Genomic DNA, 19,154 nt, shown 5'->3' on the forward strand with positions numbered 1-19,154 from the left:
GCTCGGCCTCTCCCCCCCCTCCCCTCCCCGGCTCCCTCCCTCCCTCCCTCCCTCCCTTCTTCCCTCCTTCCCTCCCTCCCTCCCGGGGGTTTGCCCTGGGACGCGCCGGCGGCGCTGGGGCTGGCTCCTCGGCGGCGGGCAGGGGTCAAGGGCAGCACCCGGGGGGCGGGGGGGGGAGATGCCAGCGCCGGGGAAGCGCGGAGGCTCCGGCTGAGCGGGCAGCGCCAGCCCCGGGGAGACCCCCCGCCCCAGCCCCGCCGGCCCCATGGCGGGGCGGGCGCCGCAGCGCAGCCTCCCGGCGGCGGCGGCCGCCGCGCTCCTGCTCTTGCCCGTAAGTGCCGAGGCCGGGGAAGGGGTGGCGCGGGGGGCAGGGAGGGAGGGAGGCAGGGAGGGCGGGGGACGCCCCAAGACAGCGGGGAACCCACTCGGTCTGCCAGGCAGCGGGGGCTGTGCCCCGTCCCTCACAGTTCCCGCCCGCCCCCGGGCGCTGACAGACCCCGTCCGGGCACCGTTACCCGCTCCCTCACAGGTCCCGCCCGCCCCCGGGCGCTGACAGACCCCGTCCGGACACCTTTACCCGCTCCCTCACAGCTCCCGCCCGCCCTCGGGCGATGAGGGATCCGTCTTGAGGTCCGTTACCCGCTCCCTCACAGGTCCCGCCCGCCCCCGGGCGCTGACAGACCCCGTCCGGGGACCGTTACCCGCTCCCTCACAGCTCCCGCCCGCCCTCGGGCGATGAGGGATCCGTCTTGAGGTCCGTTACCCGCTCCCTCACAGGTCCCGCCGGTCCCCAGGTGCTGACAGACCCCGTCCCGGGGACCGTTACCCGCTCCCTCACAGGTCCTGCCTGTCCCGGGGCGCTGACAGAGCCCGTCCGGGGACCCTTATCTGCTCCCTCACAGGTCCTACCTGTCCCCGGGCAATGAGGGATCCATCGTGAGGACCGTTACCCGCTCCCTCACAGGTCCCACCTGCCTCCAGGCGCTGAAACATTCCATGGCCACCCACCTCTGGGTCCGGTCAGAGCCCTCGGGCTGAACCATGGCCCTTCTTGGTCTCCCCTTCTCTGTGAAACACCCATCTCCCCATCCTCTTTTCTTTCCAGAAAAGGTCCAGCGCGACGACCCCACTGGGGTGGCAGCTCCCTGCCCCAGAGAAAAGGGGTTTTCTTGCCACCAGCCAGTTCAGCGGGGCAGTGGGTGGCCATGGCGGGTGCCCGTTGTCCCCAGCATGGTGCCTCTCCTCGCAGCATGTGCTCAGCATCGGTTGCTCTTCCACCGCAGGGATCAGCAAGCGGCGGTGGTGACGGGCAAGGCTCAGCCCGCACATCCGTACGAGTGTTTGCTCTCTGTTTCTCTTGGGCGAAATGTAAGAGAGGCTTTTCTTTGTGGTCCCTCTTCATCACAAGCTTCTCCCTGGGTCACGCTGGGATGAGGTGGAGATAAGATTGGCCTGTGTCAAACTGGACTTAAACCAGCTTTCCCAGCCCACGGTCCTAAGTCAGACCGACTTCTTTGGTGGCTTGTTTGTTTTAAGTGACAGTTTTAAGTGTGATAATTGATACTTGCAAAACAAATGTGAGAGATGAAGCAGGAGGTATGTTGATCTTGCGCAGAATTTGTAAAGGCTGTTCCCACAGCATTAAAAAAGTGGCAGTGATCCTTCTGGACTGTAGTGTAACTGGCCCATTTTTAACATTTCCTTAGATATGGAGAGAAAATCTGTTCTATTTCCTTATGTTCTGTCTTTTTTTTTTTTTATTATTTTTCTGCCTAATTTACAAAGACAGATAGAGGGAAGCCAGGTCAGGAAAAGTAACAGCCTCCAAAGACAAGCAACAATTTAATCCTAAAAGCTTTGCAGTAGCTTTCTTAGAAGACAGAGAATATTTTCTCAGCTCCGCCAATGTCTTTTTTCCCCAGTCAGAGACCAGAGCACATGGAATCAGAGTGGCATGGATCTACACACTTGCCGTTTTCAATCCCAAACCAGTTCTTAATCTTTGTTTCTTAGTCCCTCTTCTCTTCCAGGCTTTGATTTCCCTTATTGATTTCTTTTGGTCCATTAAAAATATTTCAGTTTATGTTTAGAGAGGGGAACTTCTTGCCGGTGAGGTTATCAAAGGTACCCAGGTACCGAGAGCTGCCAGACTAATTCTGTTTCAATGAATCAAAAAATGTCATGCGCTTCCTCTCTAGATGTAATCTATGGACAACTTTCCAGTTCCCCTGCAACTTTGTGTTTGAATTATTTCTGTAAATTTTGTTAGCTACGTTGATGCTTTAAAAACAAAACAGCTGCCTTGAAAGAAAGATAAGAAAAAAAAAAAAAAGTAGCGCAGATTAAGAACCAAATCATCAAGTTTCCATAAAATGCATTTATCCTGAGATAAATGTGTTTTTGGGGTGTATTCCAAGTGTGCTTATGTAGAGGAGCTTGTTTAGATGTAGCATACTTGTGTCTGATAGCAACTGGTGCGTATGCTTGTGTGGTATGTGGAAATAACATGTTGGAAGACAGTCTTCAGCCTCACGTATAGAAAAGCTCTCAGTGCTCCAGCTGTAGCAAAAGCAGAGCTTTTACTGTTCTTTTGGGGTGTGTTTTCACCCGTGAATGTTGCTGGTAAATCTGTGTCTCTACAGCTGGACGAAACTTTGCACCGAGAAGCTTAAGAGCAATGTTTTAAAACTTTGGCTCAAATCCAAAGCTCTTAAGTTCCTGTTTAACTTGAAAACACTTGAAAGTTGACTCGAAGTCAATGGGTCTATTCACATATGTGGATTTGAGAAAAGCCATAGCTGCTTGTGGGAGCAGGCCCTGCCGCGATTAAGGAAGCTTAAGTTTTCACAGCAGCTGAGCAATTGTGTTTTATGGGAACTGCAGGTTTGCAACACTTATGAAATGAGGCAACTTTCTGGTACAGAATTAGATCTGCCACAGGAAAACGCTGGTGCAAATGACCTGTCAGATTTCACAGGGCTGGTCAGCGAAAGGGTGAAGACTTGTGCAGCGAGCTCAGAGATTTATGTTCATATGTTTCTGTACATATGATACACTGGAAAATGCGTTTACTTGAATGTGAAAAACAAACAAACAAACCATAAAACAAAGGCAAATGAATCTTTTGACATTTTGATGTAGAGTCCTTGCTGAATTCATGTAATTTGGAGGGGGCATTATTCATCAAAACCAAAAGCAAAGCTTGCTATAATTCATATGCTCTCCTGAAGCTGTTAAAACAGCCAGAGCAGTTTGAGTGTATGAGCCAGTGGTGACAAGTTAAATAATATTCCTGGTCTGAGACTGCCAAAATTCAGTCCTACTGTGAATTAATGCAGCATAAACATCTCATCATGAGAAGCCTTTCCGGGTGTAGTACTTTGGCGGGGTTTAAATCTGTAGCCATCGTGTGGCAATTACTGGATGTTTGAAGGAGGTAGCTGTACGCGAGGAAGAACAGCTGATGTTGGCTGACTGGTAGTTTTGCCATGAAACATTTCAGTGATATTCATAGCTGCCCTCAGCTAGAAAGAAAGCAGCCTTTAGCTTTTGTTCATATAAGGCATCTGCTTACATATTATTCTTCTGTCAAGAGCGGAGGAAAGAATGATTCTAAACTCTGTGGCCTTCAGATTGCAAACCAGAGCGCGGTTGTGCCTGCCCTGCTCCTCGCATGCCTCTACTGAAGCTGGTGGAGGAAGACAGCGCAGGGATCTCATTGCAGAGGGTGCTCTATCAGGTGCATAGTTTAGTTTCAGTCTCAACGGTTATATCTCTGCTAGTACATTAAGATTGCCAGGACAGCTCTTCAGCCTTTAGGCCAAGTGCCAGAGAGCGGCTTCTGCCCATACTATTAAGCTCCTTCAGCTTCTAAAATGGGGAGACGGTGTGCAGACTGCCCGTTGAGAATGGTCCATGGTGCAGCCTAACTCCCAGATCATTCCCGGGAACTGTTTGAGATACCGCTAGATAGCCTGAGGCAAAAATGTGGCCAGGAACCATTCTAAAAATTTAACAGTATAAATGATTAAGTACTTAAAACAGACCTTTGCACTGTTTGATTTATTAGCTTAGATGGAGTATGCTGTACTCCCATTGCTCAGGGCTCTCAATGAGTGCCTGAGGGAGGCATTTTCCTCTAAGGCAAACTCTTCATTGCTTTGAATTCACCGATCGGCTGTCTTTGTGTTAGAGATTACTGTGGGATCCTGCTGGTGATGTGATGATCTGAGAGATTCACAATGAGAAAAAACAGGGTAATGGATAATATCAACTTTTTAAGGAAGTGTGTTTCTGTTTTCTTGTTATTTTCATTTTTCCCTATATATTAGTAAGCCAAATATTTTGAAAATATTATATTAGAACAAACATTTGCACATTTCTAGGTTTTTTTAATAGTTCTGAAAATTGTATTTTTTGGCGGGGGTAGGTGAGGAAATGTAGGTGGTAAAAACAGGCTACACACACTGCTGAATTTGATCCTTTTTAGTTTATGTCACTTTCAGATTTGCAGCACTGCAAAGGAGGCTTTGGGGAAACCCAAGAAGGCAGCTTTGGGGAAAAGCTGGTTTACTTTAGATTAAAATTTTATCCAGTAAATGACATTTCTGCAGAGATTTCCTTTCCCACTCAGTGTCTATAAATTGAAACAGAGAGATCAAATCTTGATCATGCACATGCCCATCTTTCTTTTAGCCTACACCAGTTTTAATCCCAAATGTAGTCTGTTCTCCCTTAAAGTGCAAACATTAGTTCTTGGATGTAAAGCTGGAGCTGTCCAGCGAGCCACAGGGCACCTCCTTGCCTCCTGCAGATACGCAATGACATGGATCAAAGCACTGCATAAGCATTGTCTTCGCCTCCGTAGCTTTCTATTCATAACAACCAGCCTGGACAACTAAACGCTTCCTGCTGGTTTGCTTTATCAAACTAATTCTTTATACAGAATTACTTTCTTTTACTACTATTCCTTTTATGTTGTTGTTGTTTTTGTCTTTGAAAATAGCTATATTTGATTTGAGCTGGCGAGTGATGGGTAAAAGCTTTATGTGTTTTTTTTTTTTTTTTCTCTGAAGAGTTGGGTAAATTTCATCATGGCCCTTATTACAAGAGAAGACAAATAGAAACTAGTCATTTACCACTGCAATCAGTCAGCTAGCAAGTACTGCCCTTCAGATGAATGGCTGCTTGGGTTCCATCAATCGTGTCCAAATGTATGAAAATTTCATTTCCAGCTTCTGGTGCCAGTGTGGGGATAATTGTTAGTTGCCTCCTGCAGTGCTGTTTGATGTATCGCATGTCGTGCGTTCCTCGGTACCGATCAGTTCTCTGGGTCTGGGATCATTTGGATTGGCTCTCACACACACAAGTTCTGCTGGCTCTGCATGATCTTGACAAAGGCTGTGCCATTTGGGAAGCGCTGTGGCAGGGACAGTGGCATTCTGAGAAAGCCAGTTCACAGAGATGTCATCGTGTCCTGACCTCTAGCTCATGAGTACCTCGTTGCTGTGCAAGTGAGCCCACGTTGAGAGTCAGGTGCTGGGAGCGTGCTGCTCCTGCCCGTGCATGTCTTGTTCCCCAGACTGACAGCTCTATTGTGGAGCTAAATGGGTGGAGAACTTGGAAGCTGTCCTTCTCCGGGAATGATCAATTAAACGGCATGTGTTTGTACAGAAACGTGGCTTGTTTTCACTAAATAAGAAAGAAAATCCGTTTGGTATTTCAAGAGCTGAAAAGTACTTCTTCAACAGAGCTGTAAGAAAGTGAAACTAATTAAAGCTCTATAAACTTTTGTGTAATCCTGGTGGAATAACTATCCACTCTGGGTTGTGTATGCCGGGAAAGTAAATAGTGAGCAATGCAGATGGAGATTAAAATACATTAGCTGTCCTCACTGCAATGCTAAACCCTTGCCCTGGTAATAGTAGCTGAAGTGCCAGAGGACTGGAAGGGAGCCACCTGCCTGTGAGGGCTATGGGATAATCTCTCTTGCTGTTACCCAGGTTCCTGGGACGTGGGATGCTTTCTAAGTGCCGTTATCTCTGCGCTGCCTTAGTTTTGGGAGTGCTGTCCTCGAGCAGGGGTGGCTTTTCCAGCGGAAAGGAAGGAGGAAAGAAGGCGAAAGTGAATAAAAGGAAGTGTGCTGATGAGTCCGAACAGGTTGCCTGCGGGGCTGCCAGCCAGGCTCTGCTAGCAGGAGTCTCAGTGCATGGACTAAAGTATTGATTCCCTTTGAGTGGCAGTAGCAGACTCCCACAGCCCAGACATAGCTTGGGTTTCAGGAGGCTCATGCCAGCAGAAGCAGAGATACGGCCTGTGAGCCAGCACCAGTGGCTGTACTCCGTAGGGAGGCCATCACAGGCGTAACCTTTCTGCTTTCTCAGTTCTAGTCCCCAGGGCTAGAGGAGCATTGTGCTCCTGCTCTTTCCTTGTTTTGGGGGTGAGGACGTCCAGGGACCAGCCTGCTGCTTCTCTTGTCAATTGACTCTTTCAAAGCAGAGAGGAAGGCCAAGGTTATCCCTCTGGCTGACAACAATGATGTCTTGGAGCACATGGCAGGATTTTGACTAGGCAAGCTCCAAATCAGGTGGAGTGAGGATCTTTCCTTATCCTGCCTCATGTCCTAACTGCTGGGAAATCAGCTATTTAGTCCATCTTGAATTTGAGATACCTTCCTAGGTGTAACAAACCCCTTCTTTCTCAAAATAAGTGTCTTTTCATGAATATTTTCAAGTCTTGTCAGACTTTCAGTATTTCAGACAGAAAAAAAAAAAAAGTTTACAAGAAAATTCTATTATTAATATAAAAATAATTTAAAAACACCTCTTCATAGTATTTGGCATAATATTTTAATTATGATTATGCAAACAGAGTCCAAAACATTAGAAACATGAGTGAAAGAAACCTCAGAGCCTCTAGATTGCTGATTATTGTTCAAGATGCAGTCTGTAAACTGTTAATTACAGTGTTGCCAATAGGAAGGGTTTGGGAGTAACTGTTATCTATCATTCTTCTTACCATAGGGCTGTATGTCCTAGAATCAAGAAATAAAAAAATAATTTATGCTGGAAGGGACTGCTAGAGGTCTCTTATCCAGCCTCCTTCTCAAAGCAGGGCTAATTTCAAAACCAGATCGTGTTGCTCAGTGCCTCATCCAGTTCAGTTGTGAAAATCTACAAAGATGGAGATTTCACAACATCTCTGAACCTCTTTTCCAATGCTCTGTTGTTGTCATGGTGCATAATTTTTTCTTCGTGTCCTGTGAGATTTTCCCTCGGTGCAACTTATGAGTGATGCCTGCCTCTTGTCCTTTTGCTGTCAACTTCTGAGAAGAGTCTGACTCCTCTGTAATTCCCCTTCATGCAGTGAAAGCCTGTTGTTAGACCTTCTTCTTGTTCCAATCCTGGAGTTAACTTTCACTGTGCTATGTGCTTTTCAAATAATAAAGGTGGGCTCCAGCCCAAGAGTTAGCAGCTTAAGGGAGACACAATGGATGGAGAGAAAGAGAATTAAGAATGAGCCAGTGAGGTGACACTGGTCATCAGTGCTGAACTATCATGAAGTCATGGGTCAAAGGAGCATTTTATGGAAGATATAAAGGTACCATTGCTGACATTCCATGGACAGTGACAGCAGATATCACTAATTGAGTAAAGTCTTGATTCAGAATGGGAGATGTTTTTTTACCTGTTTTAGGTGGGAGCATGCTGACAGAGACCTGAAAAACAAAGATTCAGAGCTCACATTTGATGAGCTAGAATTGAGACAACCTGTGAATGGAGGTCTTGAAGTGTAGTGGCAGCGCGATAACGGTGAATGGGTGAAGGATCTTTGCAGAGACTATTCAGGTAGATAAGAGTTTGCCTGGGAGAAGCAGCTGAGATACTGGCATTCATTTGGGTAAATATGACTTTCAAACTTGAGCTACTCTGGATTCCCTGTGTGTTTTGTCTCCAGTGCATAAGTCACCTCATCCTAAAGTACATGTTTAAAGCAAAAGTAATGGATTGTTCATTGATAGTGGTTCTTTCACTGAGCATTAAAGGAGCCTAAAGCAATGCCTTCCGAAATAGGTGAGTGAGGTAAATCACATCTGAACTGCTGAGGGGATTCACAGTAATGCGATTGGGTGGAAAGAGTAGGGAAGAATTAGTCACAGGTTTGGTGTGAAGACCTAGGAAAAGGGCAGATATGAAGGCAAGACTGCTGTGAAGGGCTTGATCCCCTCCAAATTCTGAATGTGATATCCACAGATGTGGATAGTGAAGAACAAAACTCTTCAAGGGTGTGAAATTGAAAAGTGTTTCCTTTAAATAATTTTATTTGAAAACAGCCTGTGATTCAAATGCTATTTTGCTCCTTTTTAATATCTCATGTTGCTTTTGGAGGGCATGGAGACTTGATGGGACAAGTCCAGCTCATGGGTGGCCTTAACCAGTTTTACTTTGTATGCTGTGACTCAGAAAGTCACTTAGCACATGCATGGCTTTCAGCGGATGAAGAACCTCCCCTCTACACCCTTATTCAGCAGAGCACGCAGGCAGATGCTTAATGAAGGCAGATCTCCAAGTTTCAAAGATAACAGTGAAGTTCAGTGGTGGACTCAGCATAGCAGATGCCTGATTTTTTTTAAATTTGTTTCTGAATAAATTTTAATTTAATCTCATGCTTAGAACTGAGCATGTGTTCAGTTGCTTTACTGAAGTGAGGTCCTACTTCCCATTCCATGCAGACTTATATTCTCTTTCTCCACACTTCCTGGAAGAGCTACAAAATAAATGCTGGCCTCTAAGATCATAGAGCAATGTCTCCTGGATCATTTGGGTATCACTAGCTAGTAGTACTATTTTATCTAGCCGCTTGGATTAACTTGGAGACAAGTAAGGACAGGGAGTTGAAAGAGCTGAAGGATGACTCGAAAAGGAGACTGTTTTTCTTGAACTGTGCTAGCAGTCTTTCCTTTTACTGTAACCTTAGCTGGCTCAGGTTTCAGGTTGCAGGTTCCTGAAAACTTGTATTTAGACCTTCTATCACAAATGGAAATTATTTTTCTGGTGAAGCAGAGCCAAACAACTGTATACTGCCAAATGCCGCTGCACTAACAAAGTTAAATTACTGAGTTGAGAAAGGCCAAAGATATCTTAAAGCAGAGGACTGACCTTTTTTGGTTCTTCGACAAGCAAAGTATTTCCACCATGCTGGCTCTCTTAGCACTGTCCTTTAATAAGCATCTCTTTTGCGTACATCTTGTGTATGAAGTAACAACACAACAGTGAGCATAAATCTATCCTGGCCACAGAAAAGATTGCCTTCCCCTCCTCTGTTCTCTGTTTTCCTCTTTAAGGAGCATTTTTCACCCTCCTGGTTGTGCATATTTCTTCAGGTGATTAATAGTCAGCAAATATTCTGGCTGTCCTCACTCTCTCCCATGTATTGCCATCTCTTGTTAGAGAGAAAGAGCTGCTCAGACAAATGTTGGCATTTGTTGTAAGTGCATTCCACTGAATACCTGGTGTTTTTCCCAAAGCATCTCTTTTCACACACAAGTACTGGTGATGGCAGGAACTCCTGTAAAACTTGCCAGATGCCCACCTGCCCTGGAAACTCCTTGGCTGTATTCCAACAGAGTATGGGTTTTGCCAAGGAAATGTGGGATTTGCTTTGATTTTGCTGCATCGAGCTCTTTCACTAATTATAATATTATATTATTTATATATAATTATATATATCGAGCTCTTTCACTAATTATAATATTATATTTTTTTTTTTTTTTGAGTTCCAGGGCATAACTACCAAGTAGCAGCTTTCTGTGTGCTGAAGGCAATTTCACTGAACTGCCAATGTTGAAACAAGGTAGAATTTAAGGCCTCAGCACTCCCAGATGTTTTACAGAAACCCCTGGGAGGAGGTGCAGCAGGAGTCTTAACAGCAGCGCTGCTTCACAGAAATGAAGGGTAGGAGTAAGCATCCTCCTAACGTGATCCATGCCATTACCACCATTACCATAGATGTCTACTCAGGAGGGGAAAGTGCTTTGACTTTATAAGGAGCACAGATAGCTAGTTTAGACCGAAACTTCGTTTTCATGTGGCAAGGGAGACATGAGATGGATCCTTCTCTTGTCAGCTGTGGACTGGGCACGTTTTGTGGTTGATAACTACAAAATTGTTTGGTGTTGGGAGGTCGCTTCATCTTGCTCAGCAAAAGAAAGAAAACGTTAGTATTCCATATAATTTTAGAAGATGGTGATGTGTTCCTGTCTTCTGTAGCCATCACCTCTGAGAATGTTTTTACCTCTCCTTTTGTATATAATGTCTAAAGAAAATTTAGGAAAGATTCATCTGAGTTGCTCTGTCCTTATTGTGGGTGAGACCCAGCTAATGCAGTCAGTGGAAGTTAAGGACTGATTCATTTCCACGTAAAGATTTAAAATATGCCAGAGGAACTGCATCTGAAAAATTCCTACTTCTTTTCCTGAACTGCAAAGGAATCCCTGGGTGATCAGCTCAGCTGCTGCTCTATTTTGAAGTCTGAGCTATTTGAGACAAATCCCACTGCTTTTCTGTGAGTGGCTTTCTGATGAGATGCTGTTATACTTCCACGGGATGGATTTCTCTAGGACCTCATAAGTATTAGATACTGCATTTTTTTTTAAAAGGGAAAGTTTTTGCTCTTACTTTGAGACTATGTCTCAGATGTCAGCACCTCTGCTTTTGTTCAGCATGCCACCAGCAGATGTTTTACAGGGAGGCATAACAGCTTTTTCTAAAAAGCTGGCTTTTATTAGACAACTAGAATATGGTATCTGGGAATTCTTATGTGAGTGTGGGAAAGCGGAGCGTATACATCTGTCCATGTTTGGCTGCATTCGCCGTCTCCCAGCTTACCTCCCCCATCTTGGCAACAAATGTTGCACTGTCATGTCTCATCCTTTTCCACTTCCAATCTTTCCTCCCGCTTTTGGTCATGCTGACTTCATCCCCTCTGCTGCTTCTTGCTGCTAGATATTTAAACTTATAAGATGCTGTCCATTGTATCTCTGCAGTAGCCCCATGCCTATACTGACAGTTTTTGATCCTCTTCATAGTTTGGGGGGTTTCTTTATATTACTGTAGCCATTTCTTACATGTTTGACAGAAGAAAACAACCTCTTCAATGCAGGTGCATTATAGTACCAGTGTTCATTTGTTTTATATATATATATATATATATATATCACTACTTAGTGGTACACAATAATCTCTCAAACCAGGACTCTATGTTAATTGTTTTTAAAATTAAGTTACAAGTCCTGTCTAATCTGCATGAAATAATCACAAATTCTGGTAGGAACTGAGAGGAGGCAACGCTATCCGTATGGATCCATTGAGGCATATTACATATATCATATAATGTTGCATATGTGTTTTTATGACTTCATGTTGGTAATTATGAGAGCACTTGTGTGACAAAGAACAAATTCTGCATAAATAAACGTTTGTAGGATTGGAGCCCTTCTATTTTTGGAGGAGTACACACTGCTATTAGTGCCTTGCAACTTCTAACAACATAATGTAGCAGTATGTTACTCTCTCTTAGGTTGTTGCCCTTTTCATCTGCCCTTCTCATATCTGGAGGTGGTCTTATGGTGTGTTCCTCTGATTGTGTCTCATAGTTGCATGCCCTTGGACAGAGATGAACATCTTCATGGATTAATGAAGATCAGTGACCCTGGCCAAGGCGAAAGGTCTAACGAAATGACCATGAGAGATGCAGACAATGATGCACTAGAACAGTTCATCCGCTCCTTTTCCAAAAGTCCTCTCAGATGTGAACAGCAAGTTGAGCAAAGGCTCCATGTATTGTTCTGAAAAGTCAGAACTGGCCTGCAGACTATTAGTTGGTGTCCCTGCTTTAGAAAGTAAAGCACTCCTTTTCACCTTAATCTCTGGCTCAATGCATTATTTTTATTTGTTCATAAATGTCCACAGTGTCTCAGAGAAATTAAGGTAGTCATTTCTGCGCATGTTTCAGATAAATGTGCAAGACAACGTAGAACTGATTTAGTGGGAAGAGATCACGGAATAATAGCTGCCTTAAGAGAAATGCAGTTTGAGTAAAGTAGTGCATTAGTTACTCAAAACAAGTAATATTTCAAAATATATACACAGTCACAGGCCCAATTATTTATCTTTAAAATTCTGCATTACTTAAATGTTTCTTTTTTTTTGCTGTTCTTTATTATTTTTAAGAGCTTTTTTTAGGCTTTTTGTGTTTGTCTGCTATAAATGCAATTTTTTAAAAGTATCACATGCAGGAAAGCTGTTCACTGTGGTTAGTGGAGAGAAAATGAAAGCAAAAGTAACATAATATGTGGAAGGCGCTTTTCCCTCTAGCCAGATGACCCTAAGTTGACCCTAAAGCAAATGTGACATTTAACCTTTCTTGTTCCTACACACGCTGTGCTAAGCTTGACCTCTGTCTGTTCTTTCCCATCACCTTACGAAGCAGACAGCTGAACATGCAGTGTATTTACAGTACATGGAGATGTCTCAAGTTTCTTCTTTGAAGTGAGACAGTGCTCTGGCCCGTGAGGTAGCAGAGGGGTGGAGGGATGGAAGGGAAGAAATGCCTCTGCTATGTCAACTCATGTGACTGTGTCTGACATGAGACATGACCACTACAGAGTCTGCTTTCTGCCAGGCTCGGCTGGAGTTCTGTGCCTTGTAAGATGGCATCTGCCCTGGCTGCAGGACAGAGTCATTGCCTTTCTGTGTCTCCTTGACCTGACCATGCATGGTCAGTCCCCTGGGACACTTTGCTGTGGGAGGCAGGAGTTCGAGTGTCCCTGGAGGACAATCGGCAGCTTCATGGTGTTTATTTGAAAAGAATGAAGTCTGAGAAAGGCTTTTTGTTCGAGATTTCCGATTTTGTAAAATAAAAGCAAAGTGAGAAATAGATAGAAATGGTATTGTACAAAGAACAGTTGTTCTTTAGAGACCAACATTGCTGATGAATTCTATTGTCATGATCATTTACTCCACTTCTGATTAAGTGACAAGGAATTCAGTGACATAAAAAGGGTTCTGCAATCACTTAACACGTCTTAAACCACTGAAATGTAACATCAACATTCAATGAGTATGGTCGTTTCCCTGGGTAAAAGCTTCCCATATTATGTTAGAGTCATTCAGAGTAAATAGAAAAGCAAAGGCATTTTGTGTGTTTCCCCTCAGAAACAGTCAGGAAGATTTTGTTTCATAGCTTGAAAATGAAAGTTTCTGTCATTGATATGTCACTCCTGAATTTTCTCACCACATTTAGTTCTGCCTTTCTTAAAGGACTCTTCAAGAGCTTCTCTTGCCCCAAGCCATATCCCAACTCAGCTGTACATTGATATGTACAGTTCTGTGTACATATCTGTACATGCAGTGGGCATTTCAGTAATGTCATTTTTGAGTGTGAAAATGACAACATATTCCTTGGATTCAACTCTAAATGCACATTTCTTAAAGTTTACCTGGGAATGTACTATTATCCTGTACTGAACCTGCAGCTTTCTTGAAGTGTCCATGTTCTGATCTCTTTGATCTCTTTCTCAATAACATTTCCCTTCATTGGAGGGCTCAACACTCTGAATTCTGAGGATCGGAAACTTGTGTCTTTTTTACTGGCTAAAACGAGCCAAGGATCACCTTACGAGGATGCCTACGTTTCCTATACAGTTGTTGGAACCACTTTCCTCAAGCCTTCTGAATTTCCCTTTACCAATTGCTGTCTCTCTTGAATGTGTTCCATGATTCTATGATTCTGTGTAAGGATTCTTAGCACTCAAGTAACCATTAAAAGTTAGTTTAAAAAATTCCACACATGATCTTTAATGGGACGTGATTCATCTTCTCTGTCTTAGGCATCTACTTTTCAGTGAGATAAATTCTGTCCTGAGCTTTGTTAATGCTATTGACTAGCTCCCACAAGAAGAGGTCCAGAATAGGTGGTTCATTAGAAGATGCCTACATTTAGTCAGATGAATGTCACCTGATGTTATGGAGCTAAGCAAGTATAACCGTAAATCTCAGTCATGAGGGGATGTCTGTACCTGAACCAATTATGAATGGGAACTGATATGAACATGACGGGGATTATTGTACTTATGAATGAGAAAATCTATTCTGTGTTGCTGCTTTACCATTTGTTTTATTTTGTTTCATCCAGATAGTTCTCCACTGTGAATCTTCTGTGAACCTGCCCTTGTCTGTTCTGCTGGAAAAGTACTGTGAAGCTTTGTCAGCCCGCACCAATGTCACAGGTATTTATTTCTCCATTTCTTGTTGGCTTCTTGTTACTGTAGGATATGTTTTCAAAGTGTCCTTGCTTCAGGAACATCTTTTCCTGCTGAGATAAACATAGTGCCTCCAGCCGTGGGTTTTCATTGGCAACAATGTACAGAGGTGTGAAAGGCAAATAAAAGTTTGAATTTTGCGTAGCTGGAAAGAGCTGCAGGTGAGCTAATAATGACAGCCCTTTTTCATGATTTAATCTGTTAAACTGACTATACTCCCCGACTGATATGATAGTTGTAGGTTAGTACAGTTAAAGTGTCTGCATCCAGACTGTTAAGACTCATTGCCAAAGGCTGTCTGAGTTTTTCCAAGTGCAGCATGGGACATCCAGGCTGGGTAGGCGAAGATGGGTGGATGTGCTCAGAAAATTCAGCCCTTGTGTGGCATTTACTATAGAAACTGGGGTGCTCTGACTGGACTGACAGTTCATATAATCTAGGGATGAACCTTGGATCATTTCAGCCATATCAATGGAGTATTTACCGTGAAAAACACCAATTCTTCAAATCAGAACATAGTACATGTGCTTAACCACAAAACTTTACCATTTCTGTTTCCTAATCCCACCATCAAGCCTACAAAACCCAACTCTAACTTTTTAGGTTAGGACAGAAGGCTTTTCTGACAGAGAGGTAGGGCAGGGGCACTTAGGGGCACTGGCAGTGGAGTAAAGGGGATATCACATACTCTCTAGGAGGCTAAGGGCAAACAGCACGAAGGAGTCAGAGAAATATGGTGCCTTTGCTTTCCTCATACCAGGTTTTGAAAGCAGGGCAAAGCACTGATTTTCGTGCTTGATTCTTGGCTAAAATGCACCAGCACAAAATTGATGCTGTAAGAGATGTGAAACTGGATAGAGCTTTGCTTCAGAAGTGGGAGAAGCACACTCAGAGCTGCTCCTCTGCAGCATGACTGGGGACTGTGTGCTGCAATGAGTGATGATACTGGGGGAAAAAGCAAGTTTGTTTCTTTACCTTTCACTTCTCTTCCCCCGGTAAATCTTCATGGAGGGAGGAGTTTAAAATATCTTGTAATAATGTAGATACTATCATTCAGCTCAGCCAATTCTCCAGCTCTGAAAAATGACAAAGGAAATGAGTCTCAAGGAAGAAAACCTCATTCTGTATAATATATTAGATCAATTGTGTTTTACTCTGACTGTATCAATTCCTTAAGGACAATAAGCTGATCTAGATAAGCTGATCAGACTGAAGTCTGAAAGTTGTGTTGCCTTAACTGCCTCTTAATTTGCATATAAATGGGTGTGTTGACCTGTATTATGAATCTAGCCTGAGCTCTGCAACTTTTGCCATTGTGTTCCAGGGAGCAACTCTGCCTCCTGTGGAGTATTTTCTTGTATAAATTTTAATGACCATCTATTCCATTCTGTAGCTGGAAACAAAGGAAAGATAGATGAGGTTCTTTGAAACCTACCATGATTTTGGACATTTCTTTCAGGTGTTCTCTGCCTTTTGAATATTTTTGTAAATATTATTGTTAAACTTGCCATTAATCCATAATGTATTTTTCCTTGTCCAGAGCTTCTATTGCAAAAAAATAAATTTAACACCAGGCTGTCTTAGAATTTGGCAAACAACTTACTTCTCAATTGTTGACACAAAATAATTTTGTGGGCTGTGCGCATGATGTGTGAACACAGGGTATCTTCTCAGGCTGAGTGCAACCACTATAATAGCATTTTAATATGAAAAGGGAAGAGAGAAGTCACAGAAGCCTCTCTTCTATTGCGCTACCACTGATCAAAAAGGTAAAGCACTGCTCTGAAATTAATGAAACTTGATTGTTGTATAGAGACAATCCAACATGCAGATTTTCTAGAATGTACCTTCCCATGATACTTGTGACCCCTGTAGCCCTTTCTGCAGCATGCTTCAAAATTCCGTGAACCTCTACTCTGCTTTGAGCATGGGCTTATACATATAGTAAAACCCTAAACTTCTTCATGTTCAGATTAGTGGGACGTAAGCCCAGACTCAGGCATAAGCATGAAGTCAACTTTGGGACATACTAGGGACAAAAGTTCACTTTTTTGTTTAGCATGGGCCGATGTAGCATGGGCCGATGCACTTTTCTCAGTGTGGTGGATCATCAACATGGTGTTTCTAACCACTACATATTCCTTTTGTTCCACAACAATTGCAGGATCTGGAATATTCAGCTATGAGTCTTCTCATTAAAAATGGAGGTCTGCCATATAGTGATCTCCTTTTCATAGTCAGTAAAGTTCTAGTTGGTACAGTTAAAGTCCAAAGCACAATTTCATCCTAAACTAGGATCTAAAATGGAGCAGAAATGAAACACTTTTTCTTTAAAGGGATCCAAGGATAGCAGGATCTTTTGACTAAGTCTAATCTAATTTTTTGATGTCCCAAATTAGGTAAGCTTTGTGCATCCTTCATTTTGAACCCTCATAACAATGAGGATGTATGACATTGAAACATTGGTGTGCTCCATTTAGCAGCATGGATGTATAAAACCAGACTATAGATTCTGCAGTGTCTGAGTCTTTTCTCTGGCTCCCATTCTTTGATACAGTGCAGATAACATCTTTTAGAGGGGAAAAAATCAACAAAAAAAAAAACCAAGGAGAGCCATATTGAACAATTTTTATTTATAGCTGTGAGAACAGTAAACATTAAAGTTTTGTAATTGGTTATCTTCCTTGTCTCTTTTCCAGAAGATGCTGTTAATTAGTCCAATATGTTAATTTCCATCCCCTATAATTACTAACTTCACCCCCCAAATATGTTCGCACTAAGTATCGCAAACAGATGGCATAAAATGCTTTTGAGAATTTCATGTATGTGTAATTTCACTGAATTGCTGAGTGAATGACATTGTAAATTCAGTCCGAAGTGATTTAAACCAAGTGGTACTTTTTCAGAGGTGGAAGGCAATATAACTCACTCTCTCTTTTGGGTGTTGTTTCCTTGAAAATTCCTTGGATGACACCTTCATAATTGCTTGGGTGCAGCTTTTGAGCTTGCTGAGAATGCATGCTTTTATTTGTGGACTTGAAGAAGAATTTTATTTAATTATTACTTTGCTTTCATATATAGGAGTGATTGGTTGAAATGGCAGGATTCTTCTGCAGTGACTCAGCTGAAGATGTTCCTGATGTTGTAATCTCCTGATATGGTTTGGCTAGAATTAGAATAATATCCAGGATGACTGTAATTCTATATATCTGTATGATATGTGCGATGATTTATGGCTTGAATATTTATGGGAACTCAGAGGAAGTGGGTCCTTAGTTCATGCTGATATTCCATGGGTTTTGTCATGCTTCCCTTCACGTCTTTTGACTTTCCCATCTTAGAAACATAGAATCATAGAATGGTTTAGGTTGCAAAGTACCTTGAAGATCATCAAGTTCCAACCCCCCTGTCATAGGCAGGGACACCTCCCACTTAGACCAGGTTGCCCAAGGCCATGTCCAACCTGGCCTTGAACACTTCCAGGGATGGGGAGATCTTATATGTTTCCACTCAAGACTACAAATCTTGACTTACATCTGATCTGGCTCAGTTTTGATCTCCATGGAAATCTTTGGATCCCACTTTTTGGTCCATCGACCTATTTGGCCACACAATCTTTGAGACCTTGTCAAAAGATGATTTATCTGAAAACAGGAATTTTGTCCAAAAAATAAACCAGAAGGTGGATGGCCAGTGTTACTGTGCTGATTGTATCAGTATTAGAATTACATTCTCTGTTTTCCTTCTCTTTCTTACCTTTCAGCCACTTTGAAGGTTGGAATTTGCATTTGTGGTGTTTAAGTGTACTCAGACAGCCCAATAAAGGAGAGACAGTAGATTAGATGTCGTGCATTTAATTTCATGAAGTTGCGAGATACATTGAATGGAAAAATGATTTGTTCCCCCTGGTGACTGGATCCTCTTGAGGTGGGGGTTGGTTCCTTGCCCTCATTCTGGTGACTTTGTAGTATGGTGAAAGGCTGTTGTCTCACAGAAATGGTGTAAACCTCCTGATTCTGAGTGGTACAGGATTCCACCTGTACAAATTCTGGCTTATACTGCTCTGATGTTGTTTTCTCAAGTCTCTGGGGAAGCTCTGATTTAAGGAACATATTGGTGGGTGTGGGAGGAATGTATCCAGGGACAGATTCCAACCCACAACTCCTCAAAGATGCTAGTCAAGTCTCCAACTAACCTGACATCACTTGGAGATTGCCATAATTTTACTGTTGCTAGAGGCTTCACCAGCATTTACAATAGCACAAAACGGGGAAGGTATGAAAAGTGGTCTTCTTTTCTTATTCTTTGTTGAACTTCTTTGTCATGGTATAACCCTGGTAGGCAGCTAAGCCCCACACAGCCACTTGCTCACTGCCCCCCAGTAGGATGGTGAAAGGAATCAGAAGGGTAAAAGTAAGAAAACTTGTGGGTTGAAATAAAGACATTTCAATAGGTAAAGCAAAAACTGTGCACACAAGCAAAGCAAAATAAGGAATTCGTTCATTGCTTCACATCGGCAGGCAGATGTTCAGCTATCTCCAGGAAAGCAGGGCTCCATCATGCATGCCATTACTTGGGAAGACAAACGCCATCACTCCGAACATCCTTCCCTTCCTCCTTTTCCCCCAGCTTTTATTGCTGAGCATGACATCATATGGTGTGGAATATCCCTTTGGTCAGTTAAGATCAGCTGTCCTGGCTGTGTGCCCTCCCAATTTCTTGTGCACCCTCAGCCTACTAGCTGGTGGGGTGGTGTGAGAAGCAGAAAAGGCCTTGACTCTGTGTAAGCACTGCTCAGCAATAACTAAAACATCCTTGTGTTATCAACTCTGTT

The 19,154-nt window shown here is 43.1% G+C and overlaps 1 protein-coding gene across 2 annotated transcripts in view; it reads left to right on the forward strand.

The window, feature by feature from the left end:
• Positions 1-265: 265 nt before the first annotated feature.
• The window catches only part of CRHR2 (corticotropin releasing hormone receptor 2), a gene marked incomplete at its 5' end in the record, with an annotated part of 163,267 nt that continues 144,378 nt past the window's right edge, over positions 266-19,154 (forward strand). The window contains 2 exons of one of the 2 annotated variants that reach the window (XM_082499549.1): positions 266-331; positions 14,194-14,287. In XM_082499549.1, coding sequence (XP_082355675.1) covers positions 266-331; positions 14,194-14,287 — 160 coding nt within the window. Of the gene's footprint in view, positions 332-9,554; positions 9,627-14,193; positions 14,288-19,154 lie in introns of those variants that run through there. The other variant, XM_082499548.1, reaches the window with a different exon arrangement.

Source organism: Vanellus vanellus (genome assembly GCF_965231255.1).
Source record: "Vanellus vanellus genome assembly, chromosome: 2".
Lineage (NCBI taxonomy): Eukaryota > Metazoa > Chordata > Aves > Charadriiformes > Charadriidae > Vanellus > Vanellus vanellus.